At 36.1% G+C, this 26114-nt stretch overlaps 1 protein-coding gene across 12 annotated transcripts in view; it reads left to right on the plus strand.

The window, feature by feature from the left end:
• KDM6A (lysine demethylase 6A) overlaps positions 1 to 25210 on the plus strand; it is a 203804-nt gene extending 178594 nt beyond the window's left edge. For 10 of the 12 annotated variants that reach the window (XM_004754933.2, XM_004754934.2, XM_004754936.2 and 7 more), the window contains 6 exons: positions 357 to 471; positions 3408 to 3595; positions 4395 to 4536; positions 19731 to 19857; positions 22515 to 22685; positions 23815 to 25036. In XM_004754933.2, coding sequence (XP_004754990.1) covers positions 357 to 471; positions 3408 to 3595; positions 4395 to 4536; positions 19731 to 19857; positions 22515 to 22685; positions 23815 to 23844 — 773 coding nt within the window. In that variant the 3' untranslated portion in view covers positions 23845 to 25036. Of the gene's footprint in view, positions 1 to 356; positions 472 to 3407; positions 3596 to 4394; positions 4537 to 19730; positions 19858 to 22514; positions 22686 to 23814 lie in introns of those variants that run through there. The other 2 variants (XM_045089481.1, XR_006609506.1) reach the window with 2 other exon arrangements.
• Positions 25211 to 26114: the final 904 nt, after the last annotated feature.

Raw genomic sequence — 26114 nt, forward strand, 5'->3', positions numbered from 1 at the left:
TTTCATTGATCCGCAAAGCAGCCCAGTGATTTATTGGAATTGTTATTTTCTAATCTTCTATATTAGGTAACTGAGTCGAAAGGTTTAGCAACATTCCCAGGTTCACATAAGCTTAGGAGCCTGGCTCTAGAACCTAAGCTTTTAGCCATGATGTAGACTACCTCTGCAGAAGGTCTTACTGAGTAAGTTAGGAGTTGACCAAACTCTGCTCTAAAACTAGACACAAAAATAATGACAAACAGCTGAATACCACCAGAACATTCTGTGTTGAACATTTCCGAGGTCTTATTTCTAAAGGCACATTTTCCTATAGAATTTATAGTATGCTGATAATTGTTTTTCTTTTCTCATTTCAGGTCATCAAGAAAATAACAACTTCTGTTCAGTTAACATAAATATTGGTCCAGGTGACTGTGAATGGTTTGTTGTCCCCGAAGGTTATTGGGGTGTTCTGAATGACTTCTGTGAAAAGTAGGTTTCCAAAGAAAAATTTTTTTTAAACATAATTATTCAAAAACAGTAATTATAAAGGACAACTTACTAATGTGGATATCCTAATGTATGTAACCAGTTTTTACTTACCTCAGCAAAAAAATTCATTTAAATTGATTTTATTCCAAGTCTGTTCCTTTGTATTACCAAGAATACTTAAAAAAAGATGCCTTGACACCACTCTGTGCAGTAGTAACAGTCTTGAATTTAATAGATAGGAAGTTTGAGTTGTTTATTAGGTTAACTGAACAACTGATACATATACTTGCTCATGTGGAAGATATGTGTTCCCAGAAAAATTATTTTACTGTGAATGGTTTTAGAAGTGGAAGGAATTCTGTAATATAGCACCTTCATAGGTTGTTAATAACTCTAGTATAAACATACACTCTTTGTCATATCACCATGATATAAATTCTTTTTAGAACTATACTGGCAACTAGTCCTTTGAAAGAATTCTGTAAAATTTAACCAACTGCTTCAGATTTTTTCTCTAATTGAAGGAACTCCATTTCCTTTCCTTAAGGTCCTAGAAATAGCCTTCCTTTATTTCTTATCTATGTTAAAGAGTACCTTGGAATTATTTTCATTGGTTTAAACTTGTTTGTCTAAACAGAAACTTACTCTCTCTCCTTTTTTTTGAAAGTACTCCTTTATGTAAGTGCCTGTTATTTTCAGTTAGTTAATATTGAAAAGTTGTTATGGTTAAAAACATAAATTATACATATATATGGTGTTATTCTCCCCACCCCAAGAAGGTAACGAGGGGACCACCAGAAACATTACATTATGAGAGACTCTCAAAACTAATTTTTTTTTCTTGGCTTACTGGATCTTTGTTTAGTAACAAGTGTAAATATAGTTACCAAAAAAACCCCACACTAATCCATAATTTCCTTAAATAGAAGCAAAAGATAATTATCTTTCACTGTTTTTACTGTTTAACACACAGATTTCGTTTCATATAAGAAAGCGAAAGATGTGAAATTTTAAAATTTGAAATGCTCTGATGAAATAACCTGATCTACACTAATCTCTGCTTACTTTCATGGACCAGTAGTCTGGTGGTAGCAGAGAAAGCAGTGTCATGTAGGAAATCTCCATTGTGCTATAGAAAGATTTTTATTTCTTAAACTTTGCGATGGTAGTATATTATTACAACCACAGTACACTGATCCTTGTTCATTATTTCTGAGTAGACATTGGCTTTCTTCAGGATTTAGTTTGTCTTTCCTACCTAATGGGGAGGTAATCTGGGAATAAAGGTAATAAGAAGAGGCAGATGATGTCTAAAAATTGTGAACTTGGGTATAATAAAAATCCAAAGTTAGAATGAAGGGTTAGGTAAATTTAAGCTGCAGGAATAGCACTTGCTACCCCAGCTTTTGATACTGATACTGATACTGACCCGTGTATGATAAAAAGGATGCTTGCTTTTTGGGGTAACTTTAATTTTTTTTTTTAACTTAGTTGTTGATTATTCAGTGGTCTTGCTTACTCAATTGCTTGCTTGCTTTTGAATAGAAAGTTTTCTCCAATGTTGTGGTGGTAACACATTGGTGAGGTAGGGATAGAATTTGTGTTTGTAACCATATTTTGCTTCATAGGCAAGCTTTTCTGGACCGTTATCTACTGAGCATTTTACAAACAGTAAGCCCACCCATATCCCCTTGCAGATAGGCTACATTGGCAGTCTTCTAGGCTTTGAAGAACAGCTTGCATTTTTATAAGGAGAAAAATAAGACAGAGATTGCATCTACATCAAATGTTGGTGAGATTTTTCCATAAAGGTCCAGATAATAAATATTTTAGGCTTTGCAGGTTATATGGTCTCTGTCACAGCTGTGTCACTGAGGTACATAAGAAATCATGTGTAATAATACATAAATGAATGGGCATGGCTATGGTCTAATAAAAGTTTTATTTACAAAAAGAGGTGAACTGGATTTGGCCCATGGGCCATAGTTTGCCAACCCTTGATCTAGACCAAAAAACAAAAACAAAAACAAAAATTAAATTTAAACTAATGAAAATAATTTCAAGGTACACTTTATTGTATCCTTTAGCATGGGACAGTAAAGCCTGCTTCTTAGCGCTAAAGGAAAGAAACATTTCCATTCTGCACATTCTTCCTTCCCCAAAATGTAGCTAATTGAATTTTATACACTTCTCTTGAAGGAAAAGTTGCTTTCTAGTTTAAAATATACTTCATATTATATCATGATGAAGTAGAAAAAGAAGTCAGATTTTAAAGTAAAAAGCTTAGTAAGATCCATAGAATGTTTCCAAAGTATATTGGTGGTGGTGGCAGTGATGATGGTTGGTGGTGCGTGTGTATGATTGTTCATTTTTTATGAAGTTGTTTTCAGCTGCATAGTTTTAACTAGTATTGAAACTCTAGAGACTGACATCCTGTCTCCTTTTCCTGCTTAGAATTCAAAACAGCGGTAGAGACCATTCTGTTTTCCACTTTGCCTCAGAAATGAAAGTTCCTAATAGTTAATTATATCTGCCATAGTGTTCCTGTTTATGGACTTAAGTGACTTGATGTCAATTCCACCTTCCATTTACTTTTAGAGATTTCTTGGTACTCCAGGACAAAGTGTTCAGTCAAATAACCTTTAGTGAAATGAAATTCAAAGTTAATGTATATAACTGTTACTTAAAAGGAGCTTTGGATTTCGTTTGGATCTTTGAAAAATCAACCGAAGGTAGTAGTACTGATCTTGGAGTAAGTTACTCAATATTGAATTGTAATTAATTTTACATTACATATGATAGTTCTTACTGCACAAGCAGTTAAGTTACAATGGAGTGTGAATGAGCATGTTTTAAGAAGTTTTGACCTTGTTTTCCAGTCTTATTAAGGAGCTTTATTAAAGTATTTGATCCATTTGCGTTATTTTTTATTTCAGAAACAATTTGAATTTCCTCATGGGTTCTTGGTGGCCCAACCTTGAAGATCTTTATGAAGCAAATGTTCCAGTGTATAGGTTTATTCAGCGACCTGGAGATTTGGTCTGGATAAATGCAGGCACTGTTCATTGGGTTCAGGCTATTGGCTGGTGCAACAACATTGCTTGGAATGTTGGTCCACTTACAGGTATTTTAAAGAATATGCTAAAAAAAAAAAATTAATTTTTAAAGGATTGTATCTGATAGATTTTTTATTTTTCTTGGAATATAACTCACTAGAAATAGGAAGAAGAATTCTGTCTCCTTGAATAAAATTTTAATTTGTAGTACAAGAAATTAAATTCAAATGAACAGGTAGAAATTTAAAGACCATAGATCTCAGCAAATAACAAATTTATGTCTTTGTATACAAGGAAGATACACTTTTAATAATTTTTAGAGTGCTTGATTTTGTTTTATAAAGGAAACCCTTTATGGGAGAAGGCAAAATAGAGTGGTTATTCATTCTTTTCAATTTTTTCTTTTATCTGATATGTTGTATGAATAGCCCTATTATGTCAAAATCTGTTTGAATTATGCATGCCTTCAGGCGGTAGATAATTCAGAATAAGAATAAGGCCTTTGAAGCCAGAAAGACCTGGATTAGGACCAGGACCTGGCTCTTGCAACTTTGGGCAAGTTATGTAACCTCTCTGGGCCTCAATTTCTTCATCTGTATAATGGGAATAATAAAATTAATAAGGTAATGGTAAAGATGAAATGAGATAATGTGTAAAAATAGCTCAGCACAATGCCTGGCACATAGTTATAGTAAGCACTCTTTATATGTTCACTATTATTGTCATAATTATCAAAGAAACAGCTTAGTTTTATAATCTTTTGAGGTTTCAGAATTGGTATTGATATCATCTGAGAAGGTGATAATGGTAACTTCATATCTTTTGGTACTTTGGGTTGCTATTTTATAACTTTTTTTTTTTTCCTAGCCTGCCAGTATAAATTGGCAGTGGAACGGTACGAATGGAACAAATTGCAAAGTGTGAAGTCAATAGTACCCATGGTTCATCTTTCCTGGAATATGGCACGAAATATCAAGGTCTCAGATCCAAAGCTTTTTGAAATGATTAAGTAAGTGCTTTCTAAAACTGCTGTAGTCCCTCTCTTTTTGGGGAGTGTTAACTATTCAGTACTTCCCCCCGCCATATGTTGACATCACAACAAAATGGTCCAGAAGTCTAGTAAAATGTAATATGAGAATCCACACATTAAAAATATTTTTCCCTTCCAGATAGTCAGTACACTGTGGTACAAAGAGAAATGAAGGCACACAAATTATTCTAAACCAGTAGATTCACAAGCCTGTGCTTCCCCACTACCCTCTGAGCCACCTGATATCTAGGAGAACTTGAGTTTTAATATTGAAAGACTGCCCTTGGTATCAGAGGGAGAGAATGGCATCACAAAATAATTGCTGGTACAGATAAATTAGCATTTAATATAGGGACTTAACTAAAATGGCCATTTTTAAATTGTTTTAATGAAATCATCCATCTTCTAATTGTCCCTTTTCTTAGCTGCTTTAAACACCTAATACAAGTTATTTGAATATATATATCGTACTAAGCTTCTCATGTATTGTCAGTTTCTATCTTAGCTAGTTCATAAATAAATTTAGAATATTTTCAAACAGTGCTATATAGCAGTGTTTTCCTAAAGTGTATTTTCTATCACTCTTGCCCCTACCCTGAAAAGGTGGGTGATTCTGGTCAAAGAAATACTGGAAAAATGATGGATTAGATAAAGTTTTACAAGTCCTTTATTCTTTTAATAGTTTTTGTAAAATATTTTAGAGACTGTAAGTGTTGGTATGTTTTGTGAATGGGAAAGGAGGAGGGTTATATAATGTGTTTCCCAAACTTATTTGTTTGACCAGTATCTTCTAAAGAATTGATCTCCTCAGAAACTGATTGTGGAATACACTGCTTTATACTCAATGATAAAATATTTATAGTTTCAATCTTTGTTAAAGTAGTGCTTATAATTATTTCTCCTGTAGCTATATTAATTTGGTCAGCATATGTTTTCAAAATACTGTCTTCTGAAAGTAGTCCTGTTTTAATAAAGTGATTTCAAACCTAAGTCCAAAATTTCATTCAAACAGAAAATGTGTGGTCAAGGTAACACACCTCTAGATTATCTTACAGTATAGTCCTTTATCAGTTGCAGTAGTCTTGGGCAGAAGTAGTAGGGGAGACAAAAGGTAACAAAACCCAAATCATAACAAATAATGTACATATCCCCCCCCCTTTTTTTTTAATTTAAATTCAGTTGGGGCGCCTGGTGGCTCAGTGGGTTGAGCCTCTGCCTTCAGCTCAGGTCATGATCTCAGGGTCCTGGGATCGAGCCCCACATTGGGCTCTCTGCTCAAACGGGGACCCTGCTTCCCCCTCTCTCTCTGTGTGCCTCTCTGCCAACTTGTGATCTCTCTGTGTCAAATAAAAATAAAATATTTTTTTAAAAATTTAAATTCAATTAATTAACATATAGTATATTATTAGTTTCAGAGATAGACAGTAATTCATATAATACCCCGTGCTCTTTACATCACATGATGTACAAATCCTTTTAAAAAGTTGGATCTTGGGTACCATAGTCTGTAAATGTAATTGGCAGTAGGGTGTGAGGGGTTGTCTATCCATTTATCTTACTATATTTGACAGTGGTTCCTTGCTCTGAAGGGCAAATTCAGGGTTACTTTTCGATGAAAAATGATTTAAAGTTGCTGAAGATGTTTAGTAAATTTGAGATAGGCATAAACTGGAGGCTGATTCAGATCCCCTGAAGGTACAGGGATGGTACAGCATAGAAACCATTTCTCTAACAGCTATATAGATTGAAAGTGACTTACGGACATTGGGGAGGGCATGTGCTATGGTGAGTGCTGTGAAGTGTATAAACCTGGCGGTTCACAGACCTGTACCCCTAGGGGTAATAATACATTATATGTTAATTTTTTTAAAAAAGTGACTCATTACATTTTAGATAGATTAGAATTTCACAATTGGAAAGGATTTTTAAGGTTATTTAGTCAAATCTACTACTAAGTGCAGTAATCTATTCTGTAGCCTCCATAATTTGTGGTCATCTAGCAGCTTGTTGAACATTTTCATTATCTCACTGTAGTTCTTGAAAATTCTTTACAGATTGGCCCAAGATCTCCCTGTCATTTGGTCCTAATTCCCTAAATATGTTTCAGATTTGTGTAAAATATATCCCATTCAACAAATGTTTAACAACCAGCTCTGTGCAGTGTTTAAGTTAAAACCCCTCCCCTCAGGGGTTTTTAATTCTGGTAGAGCAAGACAGAGAGACCACCAGACAGGTAAATAAATTACTAACAGGTAGTATGAATAAGATGAAATGCCTAATATTTGGGTAGCGGTGGGGGGGAGGGTAGGAGTGCTGCTTTTTCTACAGTAGTCAAGGAAGGTGTCTTGAGAAGATGAGTTTTGTGTTTATACCCAAATACTGAGATGGAGTCAACCAAAGACCTAAGGGTAGAACACTTCAGGCCTGAATGGCTAAATTAGGAATAGCTTTGACATGTTTGTAGGACAGGAAGGCCAGTGTATAGCAGAATGAGAGAAAGAAGGGGGTTGCAGTAAGCTCAATGAAGTGAGTAGGAACTAGATTGGACATGGACTTCTGGATGTTACAGGTTACCGTTAGATTGTAAGCAGGAGACTGATGGGTTCTGTTTTAAACTTTTAAGAAAATGAATCTGGTTGCTTTGTAGAGAATGGATTCCAGGGGTTGTGGGTGGATAGTTAGAAGGCAGTTGGAACAGGACAGACCAGCCTAGACAGACATTTACCCACGGGGGTAGAGAGAGGGATCAGACTAGGTTCTTTGGTGGAGCTAAAGCTCACAGAACTTGCTCATATGTTGCAGGATGTGGGGAGGAAGTGGCAAGAGGGAAAAAGGAATCAAGGAAGATCGTTGTCCTATTCTGTTCTTCCTACCTGGTCTTCATTAATTTAAACATCTCTCGCCTCTATCATCGTTTTCATCCCTCCATCCCCATCATCCTTGTCATCCTTCTAGACTCCCTCCAGTCTATCATCATCCTTCCTCTTAACTTTTGAAATATTGAGCATTGACACTTATACTCATTTTTGTTATAAGGTTATGTTGAAATTGGATACACACAATTTGGAAGTAATTCAATTTAAAATTACCCATGGTACTGTTGTTCCTCATACCTACCTTATTTTTTAACCTAAATGCACTTACATACTCATTTTACTCCCATTTTTACTCTGTGCTACAAAATATTCAGTCATTTGAATCTTTATTGTGTTCCTCATTATATTAAGAATTCTGCTCCCAGCTGGAGTTGTCATGAGATGTGATAAGCAAGCTCTTTTTGTCCTCACATTGATTGAAATGTTCACTATAAATATAAATTCAGACCCCTAAGCTTTGCTTTATAAACGTCCCTCTTAGAACATAATCATTCAGCTGTTAACCAAAAACGTACTTTTCTCCAGCCAACATTGTGCCTTTTCTTTCATTTGTACTTTCCATAATTTAATGAATATTGGCTGATTGTATATACGACTCTAGGGTAGGCACTGAGAGGGTGTATGTTTGTCTGTGTGTATCTGGTGTAGGTCTTGTCTTGAAGTAAAAGTGCATATAAATAGATACATTGAAAGAAATACAACAACAGATCCCCACAGGATTCTTCCCAGCTCCATGGAATCAGAAAAGTCTGTGTATTCTGGAAAGCAGGTAATTGATGTAAAGGGTAAAGATGTGGAGGCAGTGAAGGGAAAGAGGACAGAGGAATACCACCTAAAGCCAGTTTAAGACCAGACTCTCGTGCCATCAGGAAGATGCTTCAGTTCATCTACAAAGTAATGCATAACGTGTCTGCTTCAGTCCTGCACAGTCACATATTCCTCTGGTGAGGGAATGAATCTCTTTTCTTCACTTGAGTACCAGGTGAAATTGTTGGTTTACGTGGAGAGGCCCTGTTGTGCTATTACAATCATACTCAGCATGGTAAGGCTGCTAACTTGGTGCGAGGCTCGGGGGAGCTCTCCTGCCCAGAGCACCAGCAGGTGCATACTCACGGCCGGTCATCTTTTCTTGCTCTTCTGTCCCCAGCACCTGCCTCTCTCGCTCTTCTCTCCTGACTTCTTCCCTACTGGCTATTTGTATGATCTTAAACCCATATATGATATGACTCTGTTAACATATGTGGTGGTACATTCTAGCTTGAGGACAATGTGTGTGAGGAGTAGTAGAACAGAGTGGAGTTGTAGAAGTTCTTTGTGGCAGATCATGCATTGTGTACCAAACATAAGTCTATTTTGTTAGAGAGCTTTTGGTGGGTTTTTAAGTAATATGATCTAATTTGAGTTTTATAAAGTTCTTTCTAGCAGTTCAATAAACAGAATAAGATTTTGGATGGTAAGAGAAATGAGTGAATCAAAGTTAGTTTGGGTTTTCAATTCTGGGTTCTACGTGGTTTCAGTAATAATGCTAGTTAATAAATTGATTTGGCAGGGGGCATGCCTGGGTGGCTTAGTTGGTTAAGTGTCCAATTCTTGATACCGGCTCAGGTCAAGATCTCAGGGTTGTGAGATCAAGCCTCTTTTTGGACTCTGTGCTCAGATCTGCTTAAGATTCTCTCCTCCTCCCTCTGCACCCCTCTTCCCACCACTCACATGCTCTCTGTCTAAAAATACATGTAAAAATAAAAAGAAATTGAGTTTGGTACTTAACTGAGCACTAAGAAAAGTGCTTCCCAGACTGTATCTGAGTTCTACCTCTCAGCAACCCAGCGTCGCCCAGGTGGTTAAAGCCAGGACTAAATGCTCAGAGCTGTCTTGTATGGAAGCTACTTGTATGTATCTTTGACACAGAACTTCATTTTGGGCACGTTTGAGTAGCCAATAAAATAGATAGAGCTGTTCAGCGGAAGTTGTACAAAATACAGATCTCTAGAGAGCAGAGTTAGAGCTGGCAGACTAGAGGGTCTTCCATCTAGCCATTTGTGATTGCCTTGAAAGAAGTGGGGTGGGGAGTTGGCCACAGAGCTTAGAGAAATACTTCTATTTAAGAAAAGCAAATAGTGAACCAAATGAAGGTCAGAAGATAGCATGGGGAATGTATTGTTACAGAATAGAGGGGGTCTTTTTCCATAAGCTCAGCTTTGCTGTAAAATTGTACCCCCATCATTGCTTTGGTCTTCAAGCCTAATATCTTGCCAACGAAGGAAGTGATACTGGTTTTTCCTAGCTTGCGAGCTATACCAATTCTTTTAAGTCATGGTTCTTCCTTGCTATTTCTTTCCTCGGCCAGAGTCATTGTCTTCATCTCCTGTCCACTCCACCATCCATAGCAATTTGGCTTTCTGCCTTAAATATGCTCCAGGCAGTTCTCTTGGTGAGGTTACCAGTGACCAACTAAGCTTAGTATGTTTAGCTATACTAAAGGCACAAATGCAAACTTTCTTTAAAATCTCCCATTTGTGCCTCAGATCTGACCCCCACTTAACCTTGTCAGCCCATGACCCAATACTGCATTTAGATGTGTGTTTGAATTTTCCGTTATTTTTGCTACTCTATTTTGTAATTTTTACATTGCCCCCCCTTCTTTCTCCTTTTTTGAGTTATCTTTTAGGAAAGCATTAACTCAGTATATATTGAACATCTGAATTGTAGGCTATTTTAAAAGAAAAAAATTATCAGCTCCATGTAAGAAGTGGAATGGAGAAGATATATATACAAAATAGTCCTCTTCCTTAACTTCCTGAATTATTGTTTTTAGTTCTAAATACTGTGAATCAACCATGTGTAAATTTGGGGGTCTTCATAATTAAGTATTAATCAGAAACAACATAAATGAAATTTACCTTGTGCCTTCACATCCACTCACACATTCAGCTCCACCCAGTTCTTTTCATGCTTTCATATTTGTTTCATATTTATTGTGAACTGAGTTGTGGTGTGATACTATGCTGAGGGAGAAAGGGACTTGATCACTTCTCAGGCCACTTATAGTAAATGGGGAAATAGTGAATTAAAATATGGGATCTTTGCTTATGAAGATACTGGTTTTAAAAATGGGGGGAACACAGAGGAAGGCACTTCTGAGAGAGGGGAACATTAAGGAAAGGCCTCACAGAAGTAATAGTGTGTACCTCCATAGTCTGTTATCCTGAACCCCATAGGCCAAATGTGGTTTTGTGTTCAGAATTCTTTGGGTTTAGAAAAGAAATACAGTGCATATATATTTTGTCCTTCTAGTGAGGTCTATGGCAGTATCCTAGAATCAAACACATTAATATTTCTGCAGTAAAACAGTCACCCTTATGAGATAAGCAAAAACTATAAAAAGCCACAGGTCAAGTTTCAACACCAAGCGAGGTTATGCAAAATTTATGAAAAATTTGTGGGAGTATAGTAATAGATCATGTACTATGTTGGCACCAAGTGATTTAATAACGGGAGAGTGATGTTCTCTCCTGTTGCCCCCCTCTAATTCCTCATTATCATTTTGAGAATGAATTACCTGTTACTACCTGTTGTTATTTCAACAAGTCAACATTAATCTTAATTTTTTTTCTTTGCACTTCCCAGGTTCAAATTGGGTCTTTCAGAGTCCTGCAATTCCATTAAGTACTTTATCTGAGTAAATCATCTTTCAATTTCTACATCCTAGTTGTTTTACTAAAATACACTAATTTTCATTCTCCACTTCATGTTCTTCCAAGTACTTTTTGCATTGGCATGAGTCAAAAGAATATTCATTATCTTGATTATTACTTCCTTCATTTTACAATGCAGTAACCTTGACTTAAAAAGTTAACAGCCTAACTCCTTAGAAGAATTTTAGTGGAAGCTCAGTGAATAACTTTCTCTTTTGATTTCCTTTAACTGTCTAAATGAACATGGACTTTATTCCATATACCCCCATATATTATAAGCAAACTTCGTTTCTCCTTCTTTAGCCAAACTTTTAAGTGTCTTTTTAGGTTTAAGCCCTACTTTGTTCATATTAGTTGAAGAGTATAGATTTAAACTTAGGTTGCTAAAAATTTCAGGTAGACTTCACATTGGCAGCAGCCACCAGTGGGAAGCCTTGAGAATTTTAAATCTTTTTTAGGAGTGCCTGGGTGACTCAGTTAAGCATCCAACTCTTGATTTTGGCTCAGGTCATGATCCTTTGGGTTTTGAAATGGAGTCCGGAATTCGGTTCTGTGCTGGGCATGGAGCCTGTGTAAGATTCTCTCTCTCTCTCTCTGCTCTCCTCCCACCCCTAGCATGCTTGCATACTCACTCGCATACTCACTCGCTCTCTCTTAAAAAAAAAAATAAAAAGAATTTTAAATCTTTTTAATAATGGTCAAATTTGCATGTTAGATCACTTGGCAGCAAGATTCAGCAATAAATGGAAGGCAGACGATTTGGAAGAAGAAATGAGAAGGTAGTTGACACAGTTCAGATAAGAGGAGGGACAAAGGTTAGAGGGTGATTGGGTGGTGGAGGTGAAAGAGAAGTCTGCCTGTGGGGCTTTTCCTTGGGTAGGCAGTGGGATATTTATACTTGTTGATGAACTGGGGGTAATAGAAGAGGAGAGGAAATGTTGTAGGTGTGGGGAGTGATTACCAGCTTGGTGGATGTCAGACCTGCAGAACTTGAATTCCTCCTGTGATGTTGTAGTGGGGATCTCTGTTAAGTAGCCAGATGACTGCATGGCTCTATTGCTGAGAAAAGGAGTCTGGTACACACATTTGTAGCTTTCACCTGGCTGACAGGTAACCCTCCTAAGGTGCTGGCTGTTAAGTTTTCTGAACCATTAGCTATTTTTAAAATAGAGCAATGCCTATACAAAGATATGAATTAAGAAAGACTCTCTAAATGTAAAGCTACTGACCTTTAACTCATTGAACTGTGACATTTTTTCCATATGAATACCCTATTATCCTTTAAAAATATATCAGATTTGCATTTAAGGCATTGCTTCATGCCCCCACTCCCAAACTTGTTTATACTTTCCCTCCAACTTTTTATTTTGTAATTTAAAAAATCTACCAAAAGTGAAAGAATAGTACTGTAAATGCCCATATAACCTCACCTAGAGTCGTCAGATAGGTTTTGTCACATTTACTTAGCAGTTTCCACATATGCATATGCACACACTTTTTGGGCTGAGCCATATGAAAAAGTAATTTGCAAACATTATGACATGACCCCAAATGCTTCAACCTGCATCTCTTAAGAATAAAGATATTCTTGTGTTCCCACGGTACTGTTTAACACACGTAAAAAAATGTGAAATTCAATAGTAATTAGCTAATAAACAGTCTACATTTGAAATTCCCTAACTATACAAAAATGCATTTTTGTAGCTTTTATCTCTCCCTGCTCCACGAGCCCCTATGATGCTCACACTGAATTCAGTATGTAATCGTTGTATCTTTAGTCTCTTTGAAATCTTAAGTCTTTTTACATGATTTTTTTCCTTTTTGCTTTGCTTTGCTTTGCTTTGCTTTGCTTTTGTAGGAGAGCGTACCTCTGTTTCATACAGAGTTCCACATTCTGGTTTTGTTTTCTCAAAATTTTATTTTGGTTGTACATTTTTGAGAACTATTGAACATACTTTAAATGCCTATTCTGCTCCAGTATAAACTGTGTCATAGGTATTTTCATTAGTAGGTCTTGAGTGAGTGAAGTTTTACTAAAATAGGCAGTTTAAAACCTAAAATTGAGGGTGGGGAGATTATTGATGCTGATTATCCATCTTCATCATAGTATACAGTTTTTACTCTCTGGTTTTAATTTTAAACTAGTTGAGCTAAGAGAGACCTCATTCTTCGAAAATTCTTGATTCCCATTTTCAAATATTTGCGGTGCATTGCTGTGGCCTACATTTTCTCCCTGTATAGTGCTCAGTCTCTTTTTAACTTCACTTTCATAAGACTCATATATTCGTTATGTTTTAGCATTGAAATAATGCCTTTTAACAAGACCCTTGAAAAGGAATCAAATGATAGTTTAGCAAGTAAGCTCTGGAGACTGGTGGTACTGATTAGATTTCCCTGTAGGTAACAGGCTTTCGCAATACTTAGATTCCTTTAGATGCAGTTGAATGATTTAATCTCAATAGTAGATAAGGTGAAGTCCAACAAATATGGTATAAATTGTTGCAATCATGTTGGGCTGTTAGCAAGTTAATGTAATGATAGTATGTTTTCTAATACGTTGGAAACTGGTTCCTTCACCACCTACTTTGTTAGTTCCACTTAAATTGCTGTGATGGTAAGTAGTTAAGTACATTTTCAAATGTCAAAAACGGAATGCCAAATACCCTTTTTCCTCTGAAAAATTCAATGTTAGGCAGTTTCAGATTTAGGAGGAGCATATTAGATAGTATGCTGAGGAGTAGAAGGTTAATTTTCAGAATATACATTCTCTTATCAATCTCCCTGTAATCTGCTGAGTTAATACACATTCTAAATACACTAATACCTTATAAGCCAGTACTGGAAAATAAATTTTCTAAAATTTCAGAAGTATCAAGTCCATTGAAAACCATTCCCCACAAACTTAAGTTCTTGTCGTATCATTTTGTCATACTTTGGACCACTTACAATGCACTCTTTTAAGATCTGTTTTTAAATGTGCCATTTTATATGCACAGTATTAATGCTTTATTCTTCTCTGTGCCTTTTGTGTATATGTGATCATTATATGTCTGTTATTTTCTTTTCCTTTGTAATTTTCCTAAGTCTTTGGCTCTATGCTATTTGATACCTCAGTGAGGTATTACTACAGGCAGGGCAGCACTGTGTAGCTGTTGGGAGTCCAGTCTGCCTTCAGATCTCGGCTGCTCCATTTATTGGTAGTGGGGACCATGCGCAGATCACCAAACTTACTAGCCTTTGTTTCCTTTTCTCATACACCTTGTGTAAGTATTATGTGTCTTAGCATAGAGGAAGCACTCAGTAAATGATAGCTATAATTTATAATTATTAATACTAATATTCTAGAAACCTCAGTCACCTTCTGTTTTTCAGGTATAATATTCATGGACCTAGGGCAGTGGTTCTCAACTGTGGGTAGGTTGGTCTCCCCTGACCCCCCTTCCTCAGGGCACATAGGGTAGTGGCAAGATTTGAACGGGAGGGGTACTGTGGATATTTTGTGGGTAGAAGTTACGGGTATTGCTAAGCATCCCACCATGCACAGGACAACCCCTCACAACAACAAATTTCCCTGTCAAGATAACAGTAGTGCCTCCAGTGAGAAATCCTGACCTCATGGGCTATGGACTACACCTTTTAAATAATCTGTCCTATGTTCTTTTTGGTGTAATTATTATACTTTTAGTTAGCATTCATTGCACAGTTTTTTTTCCAGATTAAAAAAAAACTAGGTTTAGTAATTATTTTTTAACACAGTTTAAGCATTTGACATGTTGAATTTAAATACTGATCACTAATTGCCAGACAGTAATCTAAGCATTTTATATAACACCTGTAATTCTCATAATAGCAGTAACAGTTAGTTGTCCTCTTTTTGCAGTGAGGAAATTGAGGCACAGAGAATATGAAGTATGTGTGGAGCTGGGATTTGAACCCAAGCAATCTAGCTCTAGAATCTGCTCTTATCTCCCCCCGAAGCTTGCTTTCTATAGTCTCTTAAAGGATTTTATCATAAAAATGTGATTCATGAAGTTGGTATAATACTAATGTCTATTGAAGGATAATGCTATAAATTTTAGATCTTGTTTCCAGTTTCACCACTTATGAAGTAAGAGATTTGCACTTCCTGATCATAAAAATCAGCAGAGACTCTTGCTAAAATAGATTTCTTACTTCCTGATCATAAAAATCAGCAAGAGACTCTTGCTAAAATAGATTTCTAGTCTCTGTTCCTAACAAGTAAATTCAGAGCTCTATGGGAAGAACCCTGGAAATCTCTCTCACAGTGGTCTAGATGAATCCTCTGATCAAGCAAGCCCCTGACATCTTAGACTAGATTAGAGCTCTTAAAACTAACAACATTTTTGTTTTCCCTTTTTTGGTACATATTATAGATTATTACCCTATCTACATAATAAAACCTTTATCATAAGCACAGAGGTTTTGGCTATACCTTAAAGCAAATTGTTCATTATTAACTCCCTTTTCCCTTTGATTCTCATTTTTTAATGTATACTCCAGCTCTGTGGTAATGTCCAGTTAGCCTAATAACTGATTAAGAGGGTATAGCCATGAAGACCAGTCCATAGTTAGTATTGATCCTAATGCTATTGTCCTGAGGCTGGGTCTTAATGAGACACCATTGGGTTAAATATGCAGTGCTTTAGGAGAACACTGAACAAACAAAATCTAAAAGTTCTAAAACTGCATCCTTATGGTTAACATTTGCTTTCATGCTTGATTTTTCCATCCAAGAGTTTAAAACTCTTAACTCATTTTATCATTGACTGAGACCTTGATTTTCAGCCATGTGGTTGGTTTCAGTGAAACCGTTAGATGTCTTACTGACTTTTAGACACTTACTGTTGTAGGGGTATGAAACCCTGGTGACAGGTGGCAAGTGTGTTTCAGGGGCTTACATGTTGGCTCACTTTTCCTGGATGGCTCTTTAGTAAGAGAGATTGGTCAAGGCACGGCGTCTCTTGGTGTACTTTAATTTGTACCCCATCTGCTTCTTAGTGGCTAAGATTGTTACCATAAAGACTTGCTGTATCAAGTTAACCCATGTTTCATCTGTCTTCACACCGGTGTTTGGGAACTAACTTTGGAAACTTAGTTAAGTTGCCTCTGGAATGTCTGAGTAGTCCCCAGTGTTATCTTCACTTCGACGTAGTGTACTAGCTTTATTCCCTTATTCTCCTACCCCAGAAACATCCCAAGATTAAAATCTTGTAGCAACAGTTGTTTGTTCCCTGAATAATCCCAATACTAGCTTTATTCATGGCATTCCTGCTGCCTGGAAGATGCCTTCCTCCTACCTCTCCTTCTTGCTCACATCTAAATTGACAGCTTCTTTATGAAATTCTGTGATTTCCCATCTCCCCTCAGTGGAAGGTGAACTTCTTCCTTTTAGCATTCATGGCATTACTTCATCTTTTGCCCAATGTATTGATTTATGATATTATTCATAATTATTTGTCCTGTTATCTTCAGTTTTCTTATTCTGCTATTCCAAGTATATTTGCATTTCTATCCCGTGTGTAAAGCAGTTTTACTAAAATTCCATCCCTCTTGAGGTTCCATCTTTGCAGATGGGTTTTTGGGTGGATTAGATTCTACTGTATAACATGCCCTCAATCAGCCTCTTCGTTGTGGTTTTCTTCCAAGCCAGAGCTATCTTTAATATCCCCTGCCTTTTTGTGTAGTCTTTCATTCACACAGCTAAACACGGGGTCCTGAAACCAGACTGATCACAGAATTTTCTGCTTTTCTAGCTCCTAAAATCATTTCTGATCCTGTTCCTAAAATTCATTTGTTAAAAACAGCATCTTCTATCCTCTACATTTTTATACTTTTTGCTAGTGATTTATTATTTTGTTTTGAACAAGTTGCATTTTTAATTGCCGTAAGATAAATTTATTAAAATTCAGCAAAACTAAAGGGAAGAGGAAATGGCAGCAGTGATTTTGTTTGACTCTTACTAGTATTTAGCTCTTCAGTACACTCAGCTGTTGTCCTCACGTAAAACCAAAGCCTAAAAGCAGAACCAGATGACTGTTAAGTCAAGTCCTGAATAGTATCTGTGTCTTCCCTAGGCATCCTTTCCCCAAATGTTTTTATTTTCTATTTATTTTTCTCTACCCTTCAGTTGAATCACATCCTCTTGGACAGGCTTATTGCTGTGGGCTCCAAAAGAGCCTTTCTCTCTCTCTTTCTCTCTCAATTCTCCTTCTGTTCCAACTGCCACCTTTTGGAAATGGGAAGAAACAAAAAATTTTACTGTTAAGGAAAGAAACCAAAGGGCAAGGGGGAAACCATAGTTTGGTTATTTGTTGTCAGACCACATTAGTTGGACTGAAGATTTTTTAAGATTCTAGTATCTCACAAAATAAAAATTCTGGAGCTGTGATCCCAGAAGCAGCATATTCATGGCTAGTATTTACTCTTAATGTAACTCTGGCTCTAACCCTTTATTGTTTATAGGGAAAAAATACATACTGATAGCCTTCTTCTGGATAAAACTACCAAACGAGCTATAAGTTATAAACTACATCTAACTGCCAAAGTAGCCCATAGCATTGGAGATAAAACTTCATTCGCTGAGTAGAGTGGAGTAATGCTCCTCAGAACCACAAAACCAGACTGTGCTGGTAGAGCTTCAAGAATCTCATCTTCTAAAGAGACGAGGGGGATCAGGCAGGTAAAAAGAGACCAGAAAGAAGAGAGTACATTGTGAGCTAGTGAGGGGAGGCTTGACATTTTGTTTTCCCAGACCCCAGCCCAGCCACTTAAAAATTAGCTTCATAACTTCAGGCAAATGAAGCTTCCCTGAGCCCTAGTTTGCTTATTGGTAAGATATGGAGATAAGAGTGCCTCTCACAGGCAGAGAGGGCTGTTGAGAGGTCTACATGGCATAACATGTCTGAAGCACCTCATACCATGCCTCCTGTTTCTTATTTTTAATTATTCATGTACTTTATTTGTTATTTTATTATTTTTCTCTGTTCACACGAGAGCGTAGTGGAGTGTGCAAATCTTCCAAAGGTACCTGCAAAGTTTTAGGCATTACTTTGCTATGAAAGAGACCTTGTTTTGAAGCCCGGCTTGGCAAACTTGTTCAGTAAGATCAGCGGCTTCAGCGGTGAATTGTGTGTGACACAGGAAAGGGAAAAGGGAGGAGCAAGTACTGTTCAGGAGTTGGTGGCATACTCTCGAGTTCTGTCTTCTTGCTCTTCTTTTTGCCATGATCTGACTTTCTGCTTGCTACCTCCCCTGACACATCTCCTCCCAAACACAGCTGTCCTGTTTGACTTGCAAACCACAGTCTAAAGCATTATTTTGCTTTTAAATAAGTTAAACACAAGAATTGTTGAAGCCAGATTAAGAGGGAAGTTCTTTGACTATGATACTGAAAAGATCTGCTTTTTAACTGTAAAGTTGCTATTGTTTAAGGTTTGTTATGTAAATTAATAGGTTTACATATATTTTAGGTCAATATTTTTACCTTGGCTTAATTTACATGGGTTCTGATAAGTACCAATTCTTTAACCTTGTAGCTTAGGAAATAGCAAGGACATATAAATTCAGAGAAATCAAATATGCTGTTATCAAACTTTAAATTTTACTTGTAAGTAATTGGATGTTTATCTAGCACCTACTGTATGCCGGGCACTGTCCTAGGCAACAAATAAAACAGACAAAAACTTTGCTCTCAATTAGCAGTCAGTTGCTAAACTCATTTCCTTTTCTTTTGGGTATTTTCATTGTCTGCATTTTAGAACTGCAAAGTGCCTTAGAGACCATCTAGTCCAACTTCTCTTTCAAATGGAGAACCCAAGCCACTAATTCACAGGAGAGTAAGAGACTTTAGCAGACAAGTTCAAGTAATGACAGCAGACTATAGGAAAATCAGCACAAATTGTGAGAATTCAGTATTGTTAGGATTATAAGTATGAATTTAGAAAAGGCATAAGTTATAAGAAGAGTTCACTTGTGTTAATATAAATGAAAGATTCTATATTATCCTCAAGTTAAAATCAAGTGATGTCGCTTTTCTTCTTTAATGCTATAGTGAAACCAATTTTGTGTCACGCAGTAACTAAATGTATAGTTTTCTGTGTATAGAGTCAAACTTTTCAAAAGCAGCTGTACAAGATGATGCTGTTTCTGAGTGTCTAGGTAGTGCTGACAGAAATAATGTGCCTTCCTGCCTTAATAGAATCATAGCAGTTGAGATTTGGGATTTAGACCCCTTATGTCGAGGATGAGGAGATTGACTCGCAAAGAGGTTAAATTGACTTGCCCAAATAAGAGCCAAATCTAGCAACTTCTATTTAAGCAAGGAGTCAGGTTTTTTATATTAAGATCACTGTATTTTGATATTCAGATATCAATTAATTTTCAACTTTAAGTGATACAATTTTGTCATCAGACTTGCTGAGCATTGGCCTTATTTTTTAAATAAGAGAATATCCAAGAAATTGACCAAAAAAAAATTGATGAAGTTGCAGATACTAGAACCAAGTCTCTAGGAGTATATCTTTGATGCTAAAGATATACAGTATTCTGTTGCTGGTCACAAATAATTTTTCCCCCATAATAGGTATTGTCTTCTGAGAACTCTGAAGCAATGTCAGACATTGAGGGAAGCTCTCATTGCTGCAGGAAAAGAGATTATATGGCATGGGCGGACAAAAGAAGAACCAGCACATTACTGTAGCATTTGTGAGGTAAGTAACTACTGTTGTCCAGGGTTGTTTTATAAAGCCTCTTAACTCTCTACTTTTGGTTTCTCTTTGGCTACTTTTATTTTAAATTTATAAATTTGTAAGTCTATAAAATTTATAAAGAATACTTATACTGCTATCCTGCATCTTACTGAAATTGGCATTATATTCAATCTTGTTACTTTCTTGTTACTTAGCTGTTATATTAAAATTTAGTCTCATGACCTACCATTTCACTAACAGTGAATTAACTCTAAAAGTAATTATGATAGTCATTTATCTAGTAGATGTTTAACAAATGATACTCATCAAGAAGTTTAGTCTTGAGATTTTAAACTGGGAATAATCCAGATGTAAGCTGATGATAGTAAACTGGATGTAGTTAAGGCAGATTAATGCTCAGCCTCTCTGGTGCAGTTCATAGAACACTGGTCAGTCTTCTGTGGCCAAGGCTTGCAAGAGAAGCAGTAACAAATAGTAATGTAATACCTGTTCTGAAGGAGTTTACATTTCTACTCGGAGAAGACAAATTATAAACAACTAACTGTAATGTACATGGGACTGTGGTGAATGCAACAGAATTAATGGATCTTACTGTTAGGATAACACCGAGGGGAAAATGACCTAATTTTCACTTCTAGTATTGGCATAAGAATTCCCCAAAGTATTAACATTTGAGTCCATCCTTGAAGGATGAGTATGACTTCAGTGGGCTAAGAAGTGATGAGAATTGGAAGTGGAGTGAATGTTATTACGAGCTGTAGGCACAACATGGGAAATGAAGTGGCTTGTTCAGAAAAGGGTAAGTAGTGTGTGGCTGAAATACAGACTATACAAATTCAACCTACAAGTCTAGGTGGGAGGAACCTTTGCAGAGCATCTCAATGATTTTAAGGAACTTGATATTTATTCTGAGGTCGTTGAAGCCATCAAAAGATGTTGATCAGGAAGCCATGTTGGATATGTGTTTGAAAGAGAAATGTGGTTGGAGAAAATGGAGGTAGGAAGCTGTTGCAGTGGTTTTATGAAAGATTTGTTATCTTAAGGCCTGCATGAGATTGCAGTAGGAGTATTAAAGAAGGAGAGGAATTAAAAAATATTTAGAAGGTAGGGCTGACTGGGTGGCTCAGTGGGTTAAGCCTCTGCCTTCAGCTCAGGTCATGATCTCAGGGTCCTGCGATAGAGTCCCGCATCGGGCTCTCTGCTAGGCAGGAAGCCTGCTTCCTCCTCCCCCTGCACCCCCGTCTCCTTGTGATCTCTGTCAAATAAATAAAATCTTAAAAAAAAAAAATATTTAGCAGGTGAAATCCACAAGACAGCTCATTACATGGCAGAAGTGAGGGACAGGTCGAAGAATGCTCACAAATTGTCTGGCTCAGGTCACCAGGTTCATGTTGTTGCCTATTGATAGTAATGGTAAAGTCATAAACACTGAGATTTTAAATTAACACACTGTTCAAAGAAAATAGGATGTGATGAGAGGTTTCTATCATTGAATAAATTCAAGGATATACCAAAGCCAGGGATATCAGTGATCCATTCCAAACATTGAAATTCTGTATTCAGACATTGACTTTTTTTTTTTTTTTTTTTTTTAAGATTTTATTTATTTGTCAGAGAGAGCGAGCGAGAGCGAGCACAGGCAGACAGAGTGGAAGGCAGAGTCAGACGGAGAAGCAGGCTCCCTGCGGAGCAAGGAGCCCGATATGGGACTCGATCCCAGGACGCTGGGATCATGACCTGAGCCGAAGGCAGCTGCTTAACCAACTGAGCCACCCAGGCGTCCCCAGACATTGACTTTTATTTGAAATGATTGACTCCATCAGCTGTTTTAATGTTGTGCAACCTGCAAAGTTAAATCTTTGAGAGATCAGATAGGTTGTGGTTAGGTTTGTTACACCTCAGAAAAAAACCAAGATGAATGAATAAACTTTTCAGAATGACTCCTGTCCCTTAGTGTTATTTTTTATCCCACCTGAACCATAGCAGCTCATCAGTCTTTCTGTAAAAGGTAGAGGTATTATTTCTAAAATCATGCTATACTCATGAATGTACCTTTTGTATAAGCAAAAGGAGCGCCTGTTCCTTAACATGAGGCTTATAGCTGAATACTCAACTGTCACTTACCTGTCAGTTTCCTTGTCTGTAGTAATCAAATTATATTTATTCAATGAGTGTGTTTTGAGGTTTGTTTTAGCACTGTGCTATGCTCTGGAGGTGCAAAAGTGAGTAAAACATAGTCATCTTTGAGGAGCTCAGTCTATGGGAGAAGACCACTATTCACACCCAGTGCTCTGTGATGAGTACCGTTACAGAGAAGTAAATGAAAAGTAACAATCACTTTCTTCTGATTTTATACCATTGTTTCAGATTTAAAACAAAAACTGGCTGACCTTGATCAACTTTTAAATTGGGCTTTTGCGAGCGGTTGTAAAAGGTTTGTCATTTGCATTACCACCCATGTCTTTGGGTTTGGTGCAAAATAAACCTGGTCTATTTAAAGATTCTCAGACATGGCGATGTTTTTCTTAGTACTTACTCTTAACCAGAGATCACTGTCCACAATTCCATGTAAAGTAGAATTCTATGACTATACTAAAATAGTACAATAAATAAATACCATTCTCTCTATTGAACTCTTTTTCTCTTGCATAAAATAGGTGGAGGTTTTTGATCTGCTTTTTGTCACAAATGAGAGCAATTCTCGAAAGACCTACATAGTGCATTGCCAAGATTGTGCACGAAAAACAAGTGGAAACCTGGAAAATTTTGTGGTGCTAGAACAGTATAAAATGGAGGACCTGATGCAAGTCTATGACCAATTTACATTAGTAAGTGAAATCAGCATGTGAGTACATACTTAGCTGGATAGGGAAGCAGCAGTGTTTGTTCTGCCACCTGATAAGTAGGAGGTAATGAAATATTTAAATTTTCCTTTTGCTTGTTAGATACTACATGAGGAAATACTCATATCATTCCCCTCTCCTTCACTTCCAAGTGTTTATGCCTATAAAATTGGCATATTTCATTTTCAGTTTTCTTGCTGGGTGAGTCCACGCCTAAATAATGTCACCACAATTACATTTTAAAATCTTTCTGTGCTTTTAGAACACTATCATATCCTTTATGCCATTTGATATCAGTTGATAAAATGTGTACATAGGCTTAGTAGCGTCCACAAAATGATTCAGTAAGTGTGGTCTTAAATAGACTTCTGCTTTTAGAGCTGATTATATGTATTTAAAATTCTGTCCTTGCCAGAAGTATTAACCTTATGGGAATATTTGATGGAGCTTAACTTCTAATATATAACCTTATGAAGTTCAGGTATACTTACAAATATTACACAGTTTTTAATTTTAAGCAGCAAATGCTTAGATGGAAGCATTTTACTCTAGCACATCAGTAGTTTCATGAATAGAAACACAAATATGATTTATGAACTGTTGATTTCCTCCAGTACTTTTCTCTGCATATATAATTAAAACCTGAATTATTGAAATTTAAGTCCTAGTTTCACTTAAGTGGTCTTTAAGATTGCTTCAAGAAGAAGCAAATTATCCAGAATATGTTAAACAAAATTGAGATAGCTTCTGAAGCCAGTCACTAATGAAATTATAATTGATTTGTGAAATCATTTTCCGTAAACCTTTTTTTTTTTAAGCAATCTAAAAAATGGTCAACCTAATAACATCCTAAGAGCTTTTAACTAATGGGGGGAAGTACAGAAAAATGTGGGCACACTGAGTAGAATAATGGCCTCAGACCCTTAGGAAAATTGGCCACACGGGAGACAGTAGTTAAGGGAGTTTCTGTGTTGACATTGTGTAGCAGGCAGTTAAACTTTCTTTTGAGAATTGTTCCTTCCCCTACCTTCATAAGCAGACTGTGTTTGTAGCCTTGAGCTAGGGAATGCTATTAACCGTTTGCGTGCCAAAGTAACATACCTTTTATTTTCAGGCTCCTCCATTACCATCCTCCTCATCTTGATATTGTTCCATGGACATTAAGTGAGACCTTTTCTGCTATTCAGGAAGTAACTCAGTTCTGCACCACTGGTTTTTGTAGCTATCTCGTAAGGCTGCTGGCTGAAAACTGTGTCTATGCAACCTTCCAAGTGCGGAGTGTCAACCAACTGGACAGGGGAGAGCACTGCTCCTACTCCAGGACTCTCACAAAGTGATTAGCTGTACTTCAGAAAAAAAATAATAAATTCCATGTTTTGTATATATCTGACAAAACTGGCAACATCATACAGACTACTGACTTGAAAACAACCTCTTTTATATTTCTCTATTTCTGGGCTGATGAATTGGTTTTCATCTATCTTTTCCCCTTCAGAATTTTCCTTGGAAAAAAAATACTAGCCTAGCTGGTCATTTCTTTGTAAGGTAGTTAGCAATTTTAAGTCTTTCTTTGGTCAACTTTTTTTTAATGTGAAAAGTTAGGTAAGAAACTTTTTTACTGCTTTTATGTTTTTCTGTCTTGTTTTGAAACCATGACGGTTATTACACTTTTGGTTCCTAAATAAAATGTTTAAAAAATTAACAGCCAAGTCACAAAGATAATGGATTGCACATAGACTAAGGAATAAACTTCAGATTTGTGATTTTTGTTTCTAATCTTGATGTAAATTTACACTATTTATAAATACATATTTATTGCTTGAAAATATTTGTGAATGGAATGCTGTTATTTTTTCCAGATTTACCTGCCATTGAAATTTTAAGGAGTTCTGTAATTTCAAACACTACTCCTATTACATTTTCTATGTGTAAATAAAACTGCTTAGCATTGTACAGAAACTTTTATTAAAATTGTTTAATGTTTAAAGAGTTTTCTATTGTTTGAGTTTTAAAGAGACTTTATGTACAGTGCCCAGTTTTTGTTCATTTTTCAAATCTGATTATATATATTTTATATATACTTATGTATGTATATATAATATATATAGAAATCTGGATATATATGTATAAAGATTTAGAACTTAAATTTTTCTCGTTTTAAGTTTCAACATCTATGGTAGATTTTTGAGGTGTCTACTGTAAAGTATTGCTTACAAAAGTATGATTATTTTTAAAGAAATATATATGGTATGTATCTTCAAGACCTAAAATGTCAGACTGGTTTATTGTTAAGTTGCAATTACTGCAATGACAGACCAATAAACAATTGCTGCCAAAACAATAGTATAATAGTAGAAAACAAATAGTGATTGAACTTAAGATTTTAAAGGGAATGTTACATGGGCTTGATAAATCTTGTACATCGCTAAGTAGAGTTTTATGTGGAAAAAAAGGTCCAGATGAAGGGCTCTATTTTAGAATGCAAATAAATTAAGAGACTTATTTTTTAATGTTAGGCAATTTTGAAATTTCATGCTTTCCTGCTTGCATGATGTGATTGGGGTGTTGGGGGGAGAGTCTACAAATCCATATCTGGTAAAAATACAGCAAGCTATATTAGCATTAACAAGTCACTTCTAATTAACAGTAGTACTTCATTTTATAACAATGGTACCTTGCATTTGGCACATACTCTCTTTTTATCACACTGTTCTTTATAAGATTTTCTAGGAAGCTTTAGTGAAAAAGCATAAAGAATGCTAGAAATGGAGTTATATTTATGACTAAAGAGAATTTATAATACTGTCTTGGGAAATGCCGTGCTGATTGCATTAATCAAGTATTCTTGTTCAGATAGTTTTGGAGTATGTTGTCCTCCTAGAAACAGTTTGAAGGCTTGAAAGCATGGAGATACTTTATTTAATTAGTTAATTTGGTAAATATTGAATATCTACTAGCAGCAATCATTTCTCATTTATAACTTCAGAAGGAAATACTTACAAATCTATTTTAGTTAAGGAGCAAGAGTGCTTGTCTAAGTGCTGCTTAGGATTTGTAACCACTAATATTTTTGAAATAATAACAGACTTTTTTGCAAATAAAAATCACGAGCCAACTATCGGAAGCAAAGATTATAAGAATGCTAAAGATACACCTAAATGTTTCTTAGCCAATTCTAGTTTATCTTACTGACACAGTGTCTTCTTTTCTATGGTTTTATCAAGATAGTTTATTGCCAAGATTAATAGAAGTTGTCTGACATTTAGGAGTAATTTAGTGCAATTTCACCAATACATACTTGTAAGTTATGTCAAGAATAATACTTGCTCAACTTAATCTTTGAATGGGTAGAGGATAGGAGATAGAAACCAAACACATCAACATTACTCTGAAGTATAACTAGATAAATTCCTG

Source organism: Mustela putorius, unplaced genomic scaffold (assembly GCF_011764305.1).
Source record: "Mustela putorius furo isolate JIRA1106 unplaced genomic scaffold, ASM1176430v1.1 tig00003836_pilon_pilon_pilon, whole genome shotgun sequence".
NCBI classification, from domain to species: domain Eukaryota; kingdom Metazoa; phylum Chordata; class Mammalia; order Carnivora; family Mustelidae; genus Mustela; species Mustela putorius.